Here is a 17283-nt window from a genome sequence, read left to right as displayed (position 1 = left end):
GAGCTCAAACAATCCGCCCGCCTCGGCCTCCCAGAGAGCTAGGATTACAGGCGTGAGCCACCGCGCCCGGCCCAAAACCCAAATTTTATGTGGATAAGTTGTTTGGTCAATGTGAATATGAACTGATTTAGTCTTTTTCTATCCATACAACTGGAGAGAAGAACATCATCTAACACATTTACGATGAGAAATGGTTTCCCAATAATGATACGTTGTCAATGATAAATCTTTCTAGCCTTTATAGATCAGATAATAATTTAATTCAATTTCCCCTCAACATTACATGAAATTAAAAAAAAAAAAAATCTCCCAGTCAAGATGAAAAATTCCAAATAGACAAATGAGCTTTCATGTGATCAGAAATTCTATCTGAATAAGCTAGAATTTCGGATATTTGGGCCATGTGCATGCATTCCTATGAATCCTATGAATCTGATTATTGTGTGATCTATTTATTCTACAGATCTTGTTCTCCTGAATTTTTCTTGAAATAGTAACCCACAAAAACCACATGTAATAAAGCACAAAGAGTTGAGATGTATGTTTCCAAATGGTGGGAAGAATTGTTATATACTGAAAAACCACCAAAAGTCAGTATAGTGACAAACAGCACTTTACAGAGAAGCTCTAGTGGGCTGGATTTTCAGCCACATTGAAGTCATAAAACATGCGTTTTAAAATAAAAATCCTTTTACAGTATTCTTTTAAATATGTTATATAATCACAAGATCTATAGCAGACAATTTAGGAGAAATTCTGATGAAAGTCAATGGAAATTGTATAGCAATACCCTGAATAAATTTTTGATCATACATAGATGACTGAAATGTCTTTGTATTTAAAGTATTATGGTATTTCTTAATTATACTTATATGTGGATAGTTTTCTGGTTCTAAATTAGATACTTAACTCTCAGGTCACCAGACTGTTATCAGAAGATGTCACTTAAGTAAACAATGCTGTCTTCAAGTGCGAATTTCTCAGCTTTTTAAATAAAGTTATCATCAATGCATATCTAACATTTGCATTTGAGGATATATATTGCACCAATTTTTTTCGTGGATCAACCTAGCATATCCTTGGGAAGGATATGTTAAAAAGTCCCACGAGGTCCCCAGTTGTCCCACATTCTCATTAGCATTTGGTAATGTTAGTTTTCATAAATTTTAGCCATTCCAATGGGTGTACAGTACACTTTGCTAGTACATTGCTGGTGGGAGTATAAATCTGTATAAACATTTTTCAAAAAACTGTTTGGGCATAAAAACTTAAGCTGAGTATGACCATACATGTTATGACCTAGAAATACTACTCCTAAAGTATTGACTCAATAGAAATGTACACAAAGGTGCGCCAAAAAATATGTACAAGAATATTCACAGCAGCACTATTTATAACAACAAAAACTGGGAACACCCCAAGTATCTATCAATAGTAGAATGGATAACTAAATTATGGTACATTCACATAATGAAATACTATGCAGCCATGAGATTGAATGAATAACGTGCACGAATCTCACAAAGCTGAGCAAAAGCACCCGGGAAGAGAAGACTAGACACTGTACGATTCCATTTAGACAAAGTTCAAAAACAGGTAAAACCGATTTATGGTGCTAGGATAGTGATTACCTTGGGGAGGGTGGGTTGTGACTGGTGCAGGCATGAGGGGGGCTTCTGAGATGCTGCTAATGTTCTGTTTCTTTACCTGGGTGACTACACAGGTGTATTCATAGTCGTCAAGCTGAGCTTCATAATTTGTGTACTCTTCTGATGTATGCTACAGTTCAATAAACACTTAAAAACAAATCTCAGTCTTAATTCATTAAGGTTTTGGAGACTTAAGTGATGTTTCAAACTCACGATTGCTATTGTAGTACATTATAATGGAAACACCTCTCCCTACCAGAAGTGCGGATGGGAACGAGCCCTGACTCCCGTTCACACAGCCCATGCAGCCCAGGCACTTACAGGATCTCCTCGCAGGCCCTTTGCTCCACGGTCACCAGAAGTCCCTCTCTTTCCTGGGCTTCCCTTAAATTGATACAAATCAGAATAAGAACAAGGCAAGACTTTTATTTATTTATTTTTTGAGTCATCAAAGGCAAGACTTTTAAATAAAATTAATAAAAGCAAAGGGATTATCTCCTCCCTGGTGTGAATAAATATTTTTCTAACTAAGGTTACTTCTAAACTGGAAAGAGGAACAATAAAAAAATCAGTTTCAAGCATCATAGAAATAATTTAATCATGAACTCAATTATTTGCCACAGTGGAGAACTCTGTGTTCCAGATACATTTGTTGTCTTGTTCACTTTTTACAGCGATTCTACGAAGCAGGAATGGCTCATTACCTTTCTCATATAAGGCAGGAGAGATTCAGTAATATTATACAATTTGCCCAGAGTGGTTGCATCAGTTATAAAGCAGGTTTCTGACTCAACTGCTCACTCTCTAAAGACAAAGCAGATGAGGGAAGCATGACTGCTGTTGGTATCTATTCTGGACAGAAATGAGTGGCATGCACTCCTCAAGGCGCTGCCTTGCACCACACATCCTTGTCAACACCCTACTTCTGTTCTTGATGTGGTAGCTGCTTGTCCTTAGTGGCCACAATCCACTCCTCCCAGTTTCTATGTCCTTTGCCAGGTAACTGCAGTGACTTCCAACCATGGTGGGTGAGATTCCCTTCCCCTATTTGGCCACTTGACTTGATTTGGCCAAGAGAAAGAAATGAAAGTGTTGCTGTGAGAGTTACCAAACGAGGCCTCATATGTTTTCACTTGCTCCCTTATGCTTCTGCCAAGGTCATGAAAGGGTCATGGCCAACATGGCCCGGTTAGTTCCTGGTCACAGGAGGATAAGAGACACATGGAGCAAAGTCCTTGGCCAACCTACAGACACATGAGCCATGGTCAGCCATGCCCAGCCTAGATCAGCTGAACCCCTCAGACACATAAGAAGTAGGTGTGTATTGTTGTATTTGTTCTATGTGATTGAGCTTTTGTTGTTTGTCACAAAACAATTCTGTGGCAATAGCAGACTGATACACCCAGGGTAGGTGTTCTACTCCATCAATACACTTTAATTCCCAGTACAGTTTTTATGTTGTCCTTTTATTGAATCCCTACCTGGGATCCCTCATCACCCTTTTCTCCTTTTCTTCCAGGAAGACCACTGTCACCCTAAAAAAAACAGAGGAAAAAAACCCTCAAAGTCCCATTTTTGTGGTGGGAAGTAGCTCAGAAGGGTCACTATGGTACAAGGTACCTGTTCTCCATTTAATCCATCAAGTCCAATTTCCCCAGCTTCTCCCTGAAAAAGAAAGATGCAGATGTGGTTAGAATAGAGTGCATTACATGCATGTGGAAAGAAGTCAGATACAAAACAAAACTAGTCTAATTTTGTGTTTCACATACAGCCTCTTTGTTAGGCTGGACCTGGGTAACATCAAAGATTACTCAGTAATAGAAACTATAACAAATAATATACATCACCCACAATAAAGAATAGAAATAAACAAAATGAAATGGCTGGTAATAAAAAAGGAATGTCAATATGAATTTCAGTTGGATAATTTATAGTTCAATAATCTCAAAAAAATATTTCTAGATGACAGATAGGCAGATAAATGAATGTGGCCTGGTACTATACCTCCTGTCCACTTAGTCCCCTGTTTCCCTGAAAATAGAAAGGACAGTAGTAGTTAGCACAGGACAACAGAATTAATGTTGGGAAGACTTTGCAATGTGTTATGCGACTCTTACCTTAGGACCTTTGGTGCCATGGCATCCCTTAGTACCTGGCTCTCCCACGGGTCCGGGGGCTCCTCTGTCTCCCTGAGAAAGAGCACATATCCAGATGAGCTTTTTCTATGGTAATTTGGAATCTGTCTTGGAAACTTGACAAGCTTTTGTTGGAAAAAATGTGTGACTGCTCATGGTTTACAATCCAGAATTCATACTTATAAAAACTAAGAGTGGAAACAAATCAGAGCTACCCTGAGGATAACCTTTTGCTTTGGATCCCACTTGCAGATTGCCCGGGTGGGGCTTCTCTCTCCCCAAGTGGTCACTGAGTTATTAATATGTCCTTTCAATCTAGTCATACTATCCCAAGCCCAGATTAAGACCTCTTTGTCTTGCACCTATGACTGTAAGATTTTGCCTATAACCCTACTTTATCATCATCCAAAATGTAGCCTGAGCATGCTTTCTAAACACCCCCATCATTTTTTTTTTTTTTTGAGACAGAGTCTCACTGTGTTGCCCGGGCTAGAGTGCCATGGCGTCAGCCTAGCTCACAGCAACCTCAAACTCCTGGGCTCAAGCGATCCTCCTTGCCTCAGCCTCCCGAGTAGCTGGGACTACAGGCATGCGCCACCATGCCCAGCTAATTTTTTCTATATATTTTTAGTTGTCCAATTAATTTCTTTCTATTTTTAGTAGAGACGGGGTCTCGCTCTTGCTCAGGCTGGTTTCGAACTCCTGAGCTCAAACGATCCGCCCGCCTCGGCCTCCCAGAGAGCTAGGATTACAGGCGTGAGCCACTGCGCCCGGCCTACACCCCCATCATTTTTACTGCTGTGCTCAACACCATTCAGTGACTTCCCATCAACTAGAAGACACAATCCAAATCTTCTGCAGGGTATTCAAGACTACCAATAGCCTAGGTCTTCTTCCTATATATAACCTCCTCCCTGTAGCATCCTGGGTTCCTGCCATGTTGACCATGTGCTATTTTGCAAACATGCAATTCTCTGACTCAGTTAAATGTCCTTGAATGCACTGTTTCCTCTGTAGTAGAATGTTCCTTCCCACAAACTTTGCCTGAAGAAATTCCTATTGTCCTTCAAGTGTCTGCCCAAGCATCACCCCTTGTTTGCAGCCTTCCCCCTCAAGCCCCAACTTCAGCCAAAGCTATTACCTAAGTATTTTGTTCTGCCACACTCCTCTGTACCTCTGTATACTTCTAGTATAGCCCTTGTATATAACAACTGGAACTCATTGCGTTTCCACTAGTCTAGAAGTTTCCTGAGGTAGAAACCATATTTTTCCTTTTATTTATTTTTCTTATTTCTGGGGCCTAGCACTATGCCTGGGGCATGATAAGATATTTGATATATATTTGTTAAATTGATAAATTAATAAATTACATTAATGATTAAGGTCTTTGACAAATAATGTGGTAAATGGTAAGATGTTTAATACTTAATTGTTAAAGAAACATTTGGATGGAAGGACTGATGGAAGGACGGATGGATGAATGCAAGAAAGAGTGAGGTCCTTGATAAACAAGGTGGCAAGTGGGTTTACCTTTGCAAAATGTTCCAGGACAGGGGAAATAGCAGTGATTCAACTCCCCTAGTGAAGAAGAAAACTCTTGCATTGAATTCATTGTGCAATGTTGGTGGAGAGTCAAAGAGGAGACAGCTGGTTAATAAACCACTGCTGACCACCAGAAGCAAAGCACAGCGAAGATAAGAAAGACGTTAGGTTTTGCGCACATGAATCTTTAGAACTCGACCTTCCTTGCTTCCCTCTGAATTGACTCAAGGTATTTCATATTGTAGATGTGTTCTTAGAGATAAATGGAGTTGAACAAATCCTTGACTTACAGCAATGCCCTCCTCTCCCAGATAACCTTCACTGCCTTTAAAACCCGGGGATCCCTGGAAATAAGACACGGGAGAAAACATTAGCATCCATAGACCAAAACCCAAAGGTAATGAAGCAAAATTCTTCAGCTTTACAGTTTTAGTTCATGTGTAATAAAGAGCTTGAAAAAAATAGTTCTTCCTTCCCAACCTAGGCTGCCTTTATATACATAAAAAGAAATGGAATTTTGTGACAAGTCTCCAGATAACTCAACGGTGTGCGTCCATGTGCAATAATAATATTGTCTGTAACTCTCTCTGGGTTTATATATAGTACTGGAGTTTTTTTTTTGAGACAAACATTCAAGCGAACACAGCTGTATTTGCCCCTGACAGACTGGAATTATCTTCTTTTCATTAAAAAACCTCTTTTTTTAGGATTTATGCTACACATAGAAAAAGAGACCACACACATTTCTTTCCGTTCTTTCTGAGGCCTGTTTTTAAAAAAGAAAAAAACCTGCCCTTCTCCTGACATGAAGTTGAAGCATTCAGGAAATAATTGGTCCAAAAAATTTATTCAGAGACACAGTCCCAGTGATTTGGGAATATAGTTGCTATCTATAAATTATTCAAAAATGAAACACATATATAAACAAGAGCATTGAAATTATTTAACATATCCATAGTGTGCTTATACATATTTGAATATTTCTTAAAGTTCAAAACAATATTTTTACATAAGGGTACATAAACTGTTCTTGGTTAGGAAATATATAGATCAATGTTGTTGGTTACTGTTAATATTTTTTAATCATTGGCCTGTTTTGGGGCATATATCTGTGATAACATTTGACCTGGCTAAAGCTAAACAAAACATCTTAACATCGTTTGTTATGGGAGATTGATCTGATCTAGTGTGATTTTCAGCAGACTACACAAAATATCTTCTACTTGATTTTAATGACTGCCATCATTAAAATTGAATGCCAAGATGAGCTATTGGTATTAAGGAGGTTTTCATTATTCAACATGAGCCATCACAGCTGATTTTTCTGTATCCTTGTCATCACTGCCAGAACACTGGATAATCAATGATCTTGACAGTTGTTTCTCCTAAGACTTCTATTAAAACTTTTTTAAAAAACTGTTCAATTTAAAATACCAAGGAAAATCCATGACTATCTACTTCAACTTATAAAAAAGGGAGTATAATAAACTATTTACCTTAGTGACTCTATCTGGAAGTTAAAAGCACCCCGATTTTTACCTAAATCCATGTCTGAAAGACATACTACAATTCAATTAAAGTGAACCATAAACCTGAACTAAAATCACCTTTTTCCCTGGTGGTCCAGAATCTCCCATTGAGCCATCTCCTCCAATGCACTTGCAGAACAAACAGCAGCATGTCCTTTCAGCAACATTGACCTTGGGAGAGAGTGGGAAATATATTACATTTGGTGGTATTGCTTCCCAAATCATGTGTACAAAGCTCAACCATGTGATCCAGACTCCTACCACAGTCTCGGAAGCCTGTTCACCATTAAAATGACTGCACTAGAGGAATGCATGAAATATTCTTTTGCTTCTCATCTTTCCTCTGTGATCTGCATTCTCCACCATTTGAGAAATTCCAACTCAACTCAAAAATATTTTGTGTTCTCAAAATGGTATCAGTGTAGCCATGGCCAACTCACTACATACTAATTTATTAGTGTGGTTGCCTGTTCCTGCCCCGCCCCACCCCACCCCGACATTGACCATGGTATTGTTGATTACCTTCTATAATTCTGCCCCAAAAGCTTTGTTCAAATAAAATGAATGAGTGCTGTTTTCTCCTTTCCCCATTTTGTAAAATCTTGGTGTGCTAGGGCATTAGACAATGCCCAATGTAACACTGCTTGGAACTGAGTCCAGTGATAAATTCTTCCAGAACACTTTCGATAAGATTTCAAAAACACCAATTACATGTCCAACATTTTGGAAGCATTTGCTGCAGAGGATGGGGCTCTGGGGAGAATATTCCTCTTTATACTCTGGCCAAAAAACCCCATATTATATATTTAAAAATGTGAGTGAATTTCATCCTGGACTGACTTAGTCATCCCCTGAATAGCTGACATATTGCATTACCATTTTTACAATTAACCCATCAGAGTTATTTTTAGGAAACTTCTATTTGCTGTCAATGTTATGTTTCACTTTAGTGGGGTAGAATCAATCTTCATATTGTGAAATTTCCCATTAAATTTCAGTGCAACAAAAAATGAAAAATTTTACAACACATGGTTGTAAGAAAATTTAGCGATTTTCTCCCTTTATTTCCTATTATAATGTCCTTTTGACATTATAAAATTCTCCCTCTTTTCCTGAAAATTTCAGAGAAAACCATAACACTGGAAACATGTGAAATCAAACAATAACAAAATGATTCTATTACTTCATATGAGACAATATAAATTTTCTTTGGATCACCAAAATCCTATAGCACCAAATCTATTACTGTTAACATTAAAATTGATCTATTTCTCAAATTGATTATGTTTCTTACATAGTGTTCCATTTATGTGATATCTAAAAACCGATGGGTTTGTTCTAAAGAATAACTTTCTCTATGAATTACCAATACTGATTTCAAACAGTAGCAGGCAGAAAAATACATTTTGTAAAATAAACACTATCTTCCTAGGTAAGAAGGAATTCTGAAAAGTTTTTATATTATTTTTACATAATTACTACACTGAAAAAAACTGTTTAAATATTTACATATAAATTGATAGGTAGAAAAATAGCAGGAACTAGCCCTTTCTTGGAAAGTGTTCTCATATGGTGATTAAAGATATTATGAATTATAAGCAAATTACAAATCATCAGCCATTCATTAAAGTAGCTTGGTAACACTTCACCACTCAAGTTTGAATTGTTGTATGTTTCTGAAATGAATATGATGGAGATACAACATTAGGTTCCAAACATAGAACATAAGGTGAAAATCCCAGAGTCATGACAACCCTGGTTCAACTGCTGATAAAGTACAACATATGAGGGTTATTGTCACTAGTTTTCCCTCCAGCATTAGAGCAGATTGTTCTTGCTAGTTGAACTCCAAATATAATTTGCTCTCATTTATAGGCCATGTTGCAGGAAAAATACATCTTCAACACTAGAATTATATTCAGTGGGGTAAGCTATTATGCTTAGGATCTGTAAAGGATGTGAAAACTGGCTGGCTGAGGGAATAGCCGATTCATGCTCACATCTCAGATTCTCTTTGGTACTCATGTTCATTGACTATAATTTGGGCAGAATTGTAGGTGCCATTTAAATATTTTGTCTGCTCTTCCCCTTCTTTTTCTTCCTCTTTTTTTTTTTTTTTTTTTGCCAAACATATAAGTTAAACATGCCTTGACATACTACATTGCCACCAAACACCCTCTTATTCAGGCTGTTCACTAATTCAGAAAAGTCTTTCTTCTCTCCCAAATAAACACCATTAGCTGAAATCCATAAGTATAAATATTAAGTCTATATGCAGTAATTGAAAATTTAAGCTCACCAGCCTTTTCTGAATAACTTACCAGCTGCTTTGATAGCCGGCTTCCAAGATCCCTCATGCCGATAGTGAGCTGTGTCCTGTACTCAAATCCTTTCCCAAATTCAATGTAGGGAAGATCACCTGAGTCACTGGAATCTACAGGTCCATCCAGAGCAACAGTTATGAGGGCATTCAGACCTAGTCAACACAGTGTACAATTCTCCAGTTGAGGTGGATTTAGTTACTTTAATCTTTTTGCAAACATATTTAAATTGTCATTCTCGGTTGCAAGAAGAACTCTCATTTTATTGTCTACTTCCCCCAACTACATGATGCAAATCTGACAAGTGATGAGGCTATAATATGAGCACAAAAGGAATTATATTTTTCAAAACTAATTAAATTGGAAACAGGGGAAATGGTAACAAAACTTCTAGTTCCACGATGATTTGAAGTGAGACAGTGAGTTAAAAGTTAGCGAAGAGCATGCTAAAATACAGAGGCATTCACATATCAAGAAAGTAAATATTCTACATTTCTGCCACTCAGTGGGGGATCCTTGGAGCAGCAGCATTGGCATCACCTGGGGGCTTATGAGAAAGGCAGAATCTCAGGCCGCTCCCATACTTACTGAATCAGAATCTGCATTTTAACACAATCCCCAGGTGGTTTTTATGCACATTAAAATTTGACAAGCACAGCTCTAAATGACCCGATAAGAAATCGACTATCCAGTTAGAACTATAAATAATAAAAGACAGTGCTAGACCTATTGTCAGGTAATTAGGAACAAATGATGCACAATCATCTAGAGCTGTGGCTCTTAGGCTTTGGGATTTTAGGGATAAGATTATTTCTAAAAATACTGTTAGGACTAACACAGGATTGCCAATGACTTATTTTGCTAAGTAAAAACATTAATTGATGACGGTAAGAAACCTGGCAATCATCATGGTGGAGGGAGTAACCACCGCAGCAATGGTGCTAGCGTTTGCTAACAGCTAACTGTGTGCCTGGAGCTGGTTAGGTGCTTTATGTGCATTATCTTATTTGTAAGATACAATTACAACACTATAGGTACATATGATTATAGCCCTATTTTACAGATAAGCAAACTGAGGCTTGGGGAGGTTAAGTGACTGGTTCAAGTGATATTTTTAGGTTTTCACATAGACAGCTCGATTCCAAAGCCTACAAAAGATAGTGTAACAACAAAAATGCACTAAGAATATAACCAGGGAATAAAGACTAGTCCTAAAATTGAACAAATTTAGCTTAACGCAAATCTGACTCCACTGGCCTAAGTTTTCTTATTTTATTATGGATGGGTAAAGAATTCTTCAGCTGCGATTTGGATGCCAATGGGCCAGAATAAAGAAAAGTTCGAAGACTTGGCTAAGCATCAAGAACACCTTCTCAAATAAGTTTATATGATGTGATTTTGAATGAAGTGAGGTGTAGATGAGAGGAGAAGGAAAGGAATAATGTGGCAAGGACATATTGGAGAGGCTCAAGTTTTAGGAGAGGCAAACAGAATGGCTGGCTGAAGTGGAATAAAGAAAGAACCACCAAAGAAATAGGGTGACCTATTCGTCCTGGTTTGCCTGGCACTTTCCTGGTTCTAGTGCTGGAAGTTCCTGTCTTGTCCCAAGCAAACCAGGACAGTTGGTCATTTTGCTAGAATGGAAATGAGGAGGGCGGGGGGAAGAGGTTGTAGGGTGAGCTGGGAGAGGCAATGCTCTGTACATGGATTGGAGTTTAGTGATCAGGCGAAGGCATGCCAATGAGTCTATTTATAAAAGGGAAAAAAATCTTCTCACATCTGATTTTTTAAATAAATTACAGGAAATATTTAAGCGTTATGAGAATCATGGGATTGTTGATTTGCAGGAAATGTGCATATAGCTATTATGTATTCCTGCTTTTCTCAGGATCGGGGTACTCCAAAGTACTCTACCTTTTAGACTCATCCAACAAATGTGTCATATGGTCTTAAATAAAGTGTATTCAATTTCTAAAAATGAATTAAGAAAGAAAAGATTTTAGAATTGGGGGAATAAAGAATCACTGAGTAGATTCTAGGGTATTATATTCTATTATACAAAATTAATAAACTAATTCAAACCCCAATCCACATGGACAAGTTATAAAGCCACCATCAAGCATTCTTTTCTCCTTGTCTCCTCTTGTTCAGTGATGATGCCACAGTTTACATGTCGAGATGCAGGTGTGGGATGGGGCCTGAGATCCTGTGTGGTATCTACATAGGCCTCAAATTAAGGAGGCTCTTCCAGGCCAATATGAACAATGAATCATAGAGCCCAGCATCAACTGAAATCATATGGGAAGCCAGGGCTAGAGGTACTTCATGCCCATAATGAGAGCCATTTGACCTTTCAAAGAACATTATGGGCATAATTTCTTCATCTCTTCCATTCTAAGATTCTAAATTTCTGAGGATGTTATTAAAAAATCTAGCTTCTGAAGTTGATTCTCATTTATTAGTTTTTCAGTGGGAGCTGGAAGAAAGAGGATTGGTCTTAGACTTCTGGGTATTCCAAAGCACTTCCTGGAAGAAACTCTAATGTTGTCTGCAAGACATACATCTTTTCCCCACGAAGAAAAGCTGAAACAAACAAACAAACAAACAAAAATCTACCCAAACTAAGCAATCTAGGGTGGTGTTCTCAGTCCTTATTAAAATTTCTATTACAGTTCATGAACAAAGGCCAAAACTTGATAGAATAAAAACAAGGCAGATGTAGTAAATAGAAGATAAAATAAAAACCCTTACTTTCCAGCTGTAAATTCAGAGAATATTGCAATTTGTTTAAGATTAAGGAGAGAGAACCAAACAGAAAAGAAAGTGTCCAGTCAGTGTTCCTTAGCTAACCTGAGAGGTAGATGTCTTAGATCTGGCTCCCTAAAATCAGAGCCTGAGATAGGGATTTGGAGACATGCAAATTGTTGAGGAAGCATGCACAGAAGAAAAGGGGTGAGGAAACAGGACAGGGCAGGGGAAACTGCTGAGAAAGACAGTGCTTCAGCTGGAGCCTAGCCTTGGCTTGATCCCACGAAGTTCTGGAGCATAAAGTGCACCACAGCACCGGGCTGGGGAGTAACCTTCCAGGTGAGGGGGCTCCCCCTGGCCAAGGACAGTCCTCAGAGAAGGAGTAAGCTGTGAGTCGTTAGTAGCCAACACAGCAGCTGGAGGGATGGGTGAGCCTGCCAGCAGAGGGGATCTGGGTGGGGCGACAATAGCACCCACTTACAGGAGAGGATTTCTATTCTTAGGGAAGCCAGAACACATGGGTCTATTTTGCTTCCACTGATCCATATTTTAATAAGAACTGACAATAAATCAGATTGGCCTTTGGTTCCAAAAGCCTGGTGCCAGAGCGTTAAAAATTCATAAACACCATGGTTGGTCCATCTGTGGTCTCAAGGAAGGAACTGATTAGAAAGCTCCAAAACAAAAAAACAAACCAAAACCAAAAAAAAAAAAAAAGGCTCAAAACATAAGTAACTTGTCCAACAATGCTTGCAACTCTTAAAACTTTAAGAGTGTTAAAAGAAAATGTTAAAACTCTCCCATTCCTTGGTCAAGGAGAAATATACTGTTCAGCTAACACTAAAGAAGTAGCAATATTATACAATGTGGGGCAAGGGAGAAAGGAACATTCTCCAGGAAAGGTTAGGAGGAAGAAATATAGTAACATGAGACAAAAGATAGGACTTTGTATTCAGCACTGTTTCATACACACAGAGCATGAGGGAAAAAGTAGACACCATAATGTTCTGAGCTCATTTGCTTTGTTGAGAACAAAGTAGAAAGAATGAAAATTCAGGGTTATTTGAGTGCCTGGAAATTTAAGAGCCAGAATTGAGTTCTGAGATCGTAACATTTATAAGCATTCCCTTCCCACTCCTCCCCCATGTTCAGTACCTTTCTTTCTAAGTTCATCAGATTTTTGTTCAAGTTTTTCAATATCATCATCCAATCCATCTGAAAATAAAAGGACCACCTAAGAAAGAATTCAAAAAAGAAAAATGAGTAAGAGGAGTTCATTGGAACCATAGACCAACAAATAAAATACCACATTACCTTTCCTCGAGCAGCTGATTTATTCTGAAATGTATCCCATAGAGAACTCAAGAGGTTTGCATTGAGAAGAGATGGTCCTTTAACTGTTATACCTTTTAAGCTGTTCAGTATGTTTTCACTGTAGATCTCAAACTTGGGAGAGTACTTTTCCATGGCATTTGTCACTTGAAAAGCCACACTGACCTGAGTCTCTGTGCCCACCTCACAGCTCACCCCATTGAGGGAGCTGATGGCATGTAAGATTTCTTGAAGGTAGGTTCCTGTCCAAGACTGGCCTTCGAGCAAAGTCTGCCCTTTCTGCTGAGTTGAGATATCAAATCCCACCACGACATCCACAAAGCAATCTAGAATTCAAGGGAAAAGCATGTCTTTTTAAATCAACACCTTTATTTGACTTGGATGCCATGTATGAATCAAGGGACTCGGAATACTTATTTCTTTTTCCCTTATAAAGCTGGAAAACAAGGAAGGGCATGAGTAAATGGAAGAGGTTCAGAATCACTCTTTTATAATCTGTAAAAGCGTAAGTGTACATTTTTTTCCAGCTGGTATAAAATCTGCATGATTCTATAACAATTAAAGCTCTGAAAGATTTTATTGTTGCCATTGAAAAAGCCATGCAGCGACATTTGAATATCTCTAAAGTACATTGTGGGAATGTTAATAGTCTAAAATAAGAAATTCATATCATGCTACTTATCAATTGAGGTCACTCAACGCATATTAAATTATAATAATTATAAGAGAAATGTAAGAACATTTGAATAGAGAAAGTCATTTAGAAAAAAATCACAAAGGACTTTTCTAAGGAATGATTTTGATGATTTGTCTTTCTAAATAGGGCCTTTGATTCCTCTTTTTGTCTTCTAACAACACTCAGAAAAGGAAAAGTAAAAACAAAACTTAAAGACCCAAGGGATCCTTTGAGCTTTTGCTTGATTTAAGTCCTGCAAGTGAAGAAACTAGGAAGCAAATTACTCATCTTCAACCATGTCAAAGACAGTGCTGCCTTCAGGAGCTCAGCCATTCAGGAAGCCAAGGACACTGCCATTTCGAGTTCTAGAAACACCTAGAGAGGTGTTGCATTTTAAAGTGCTTTGCTGTTATCCTTATTAACTCCAGGGAAATGTAAACATTGGAGGAGGCTTGATATTTTAAGGTGAGCGGATACAGGCAGATAGTTAGAGAAGGATAAAGTTATATGACACATACGCTCTTCTAAGAATTTTTGACTTGGCTAACAACTTCAACCTTTTCAGCAAACTCAATACATACAGCTTGCTTGATAAAATAAGGAGTGATTTTTTTTTTTTTTGAATTTGCTTTGTTTAGATCAGCAGTTTTTTAAGATATTTGTTGTGTGGACGAATACCTGCCTAACCACTGCCCAGACATACTATAAGTTTTTGAAACCAAAATGTCAATTCCAATTCTTAAAACAAGGGCTAGATGAGGCTTGAAGAGTTGGAAGAAGGAAAATAAAAGCCTTATTTGATAATCAATTTTCCCCATGAGCTTCAAGGTAAATCAATGGGCCATCTAAAAAACTAAAAGGTTGGTTTTCTTATATTACTGTATTTTACTTTATTGGAAAATCTCCTCTTGGATATTCAGAAAGTGAGATGAAGAGAAACAGTCAGAGGAAGCATCAGAACATGTCCTTTCCAAAATTCCTCTCAAATCTTAATGTTCTCATATCTGTCTTGAGATTGAAAGTTTCACTTTCAGATGAACATTGTTTTAACCTCTGAAGACAGAACCAGTTAGCAACCAAGATATGTTACTGCCTTCAAGGAAAACAGACTCGTGAAAAAACAAACTAGCAGAAATGCCAAAATGATATCAAGTGACCCTGGGAACTGTTTCCCACAGATATCGAGTATTTTAACTTTTTTGTCCAGATTGTTGAAAGTACACACTTCTTCAGGTAAAGAAGCTCCTTGTATTTAATTCAAATTGACAAATGATTCCATGACAATGTGATCAAAGCAATTGAATTTGGTGGAGTTCAGCGTTAGCAATCGTATGTTTAAGTACAATTAGAAGAGCAGGCCATCCCGGTCAAGTGGGCTCTCAGGTAATGGCCTTAAAAACTCTGAGACAACTTCCCTTAAGTCAGTGGCCCTCCAAAGTTCTGGAACTGCAGAGTTCCCTGACAGAGGCTGTGCTTTAAAGTCAATCTGCCATTGGTGATTTGAATTAACTGGAGGCCGGGACAGTCTTAGAAGTGAGCTAGGGAGAAGGCTAAAATCAAATTTCCAAAGAAATAGTGAAGACGCTATGATGACAGGAGTGGGAGCAGGACAGGGACAATAAAAACAAGGAGAATGAAGAAGGCAACCACAGGGCTGGCCATGGAGGGCGATAAAAGAAGTAAAAGTAGCAGCCTGAGCCCTTGACCGGTCCTCCAAACAGCAATGCGGAAGCCTGGGGGGCAGGCCTTTGAGTGGGAAGACAAGAAGTTTAGTTTTAGGCATGTGCTGGTCACCACTCTGTTATTGCTAAAAAACTTTTGGCAAATCTTTAACCTCTCTGGGCACTAATTTTCTTGTCTACAAAAGTAAGGGGATTATATATTTCAAAATAAAAATACGAAAGAACAGAAGAGAGTGAATTGACTAGACAGTTGCAGTCTCAGGGCTCCCTGCCAGGCTCCAAAGCTGATTCTAATTATCTGATTTGTAAAACAACTGCAGTCAACGACGATGGCAGATTCTTAGTCTTGCTGTTAAGAAGCTAGGGTGTAATCATAAAATAAGACAGATTCCTGAGAAAATCCTTTAAAGGGGAAAATGATGTTACTGGCAGTTATTAGCTGGGATAGGTGAGAAATCTGCTTGGGGACTTTGAAAGAAGGGGTATTTTAGATGAAAAAAGAAAAAGGATGATCTAGAAAATATAGGTGAGACATTACATTTGAATATAGCTCAAAATACCACTGAAATAGCTAAATCTCTAAACCAAGGAACTCTTGGTAAACTGCTCTTCTGTGCACTCACTCCATCACTCCCTGAATTTTCATTTATACGAGCACTTCAAGGTGCCCTCGGCAACATGCTGTGATACTAATGAATACTCAACAAACCTTTACCATGCACTTCTCATTATCTCACTTGTCCTTATGAAACATAGGATAAGTAGAAACTCTTACAATAGTCATTCTGCAGATGAGGAAGCTGTGACTTAGAGAAGCTTGCCAAAGGTCTCACAGTTGCTACTGTGGATCTCACACTTGGGATTCAGATCCAGGTTTCTCTGCAATCCGTTTGCTGAGCCACCTTGTTTTACCACTTCCTGGGTAGCCAGTGATGATAGGTCATGCAGGCTCCCAGCTCTGCTACTAGCTTGTGTTATTGGAAGTGACAGCTTAGCAGCAAGTGGTTCCTTTAGGGAGCAGCAACTTGAGAGAGTAATTTCCAGGAGATAAACCCATGAAGTTGTAGTAAGCTCCGTGTATTAACTGGTGACAGCCAACACTTAGACACTAGTTCATGTCAACATCAGATAACCTAGACAGACAACTATGTCAAGAAAATAATTTAACCAAAAATAAAATGGGGGGGGGCGGTTAGAGTCAGACAAATCTAGGTTTCAAAATGTACTTAGTCTTTTACTTCCTGTATGAACTAGACCACTCTACCAATACTCCATTGAGCACCAGTTTCCACATTTAGAAATAAAAATAAAAATATAAACCACATGGCATATTGGAAGAATTAAATGAGATAATGCATTTAAAGTGCTCAGAGCACCAGGCTTGACCCTTTGTAGATGCACAAAATACAACAATTCTTGGTCACCTCCTTCTTGTCTCCAAGCAGCTGACCTTCCTTTCTCATGTATCAAATCATAGTATACAATTAGAGAAGCTCTTAGAGAGGACTGAGCTCTACCAATAAGAAAACTAAGTAACATTCAGAAAGGGTAGCGACTTCTATGAAGTTGTGGATGTTTTAGTAAGAAGCAGAGCAAATGTTCAGGCTCTACGTCCAACTTGTTCTGAGCCACACCCAGCTACTGTCTGATTTCCTTGACTTGGGGATTT

The 17283-nt window shown here is 38.3% G+C and overlaps 1 protein-coding gene across 1 annotated transcript in view; it reads right to left on the bottom strand.

Moving 5' to 3' along the window:
- The window catches only part of COL6A6 (collagen, type VI, alpha 6), a 102218-nt gene that overhangs the window by 69358 nt on the left and 15577 nt on the right, over positions 1-17283 (bottom strand). Inside the window, exons 8-17 of the mRNA XM_012663274.1 lie at positions 13239-13582; positions 13080-13158; positions 9177-9331; positions 6934-7026; positions 5617-5670; positions 3767-3838; positions 3654-3680; positions 3270-3314; positions 3131-3184; positions 1971-2033 (exon numbers count right to left, since the gene is read on the bottom strand). Of these exons, the coding sequence (XP_012518728.1) occupies positions 1971-2033; positions 3131-3184; positions 3270-3314; positions 3654-3680; positions 3767-3838; positions 5617-5670; positions 6934-7026; positions 9177-9331; positions 13080-13158; positions 13239-13582 (986 nt within the window). The remainder of the gene's footprint in view (positions 1-1970; positions 2034-3130; positions 3185-3269; positions 3315-3653; positions 3681-3766; positions 3839-5616; positions 5671-6933; positions 7027-9176; positions 9332-13079; positions 13159-13238; positions 13583-17283) is intronic.

Source organism: Propithecus coquereli, unplaced genomic scaffold, assembly GCF_000956105.1.
Source record: "Propithecus coquereli isolate 6110/MARCELLA unplaced genomic scaffold, Pcoq_1.0 Scaffold12, whole genome shotgun sequence".
NCBI lineage: Eukaryota > Metazoa > Chordata > Mammalia > Primates > Indriidae > Propithecus > Propithecus coquereli.
This window is presented reverse-complemented; position numbering and strand designations above follow the sequence as displayed.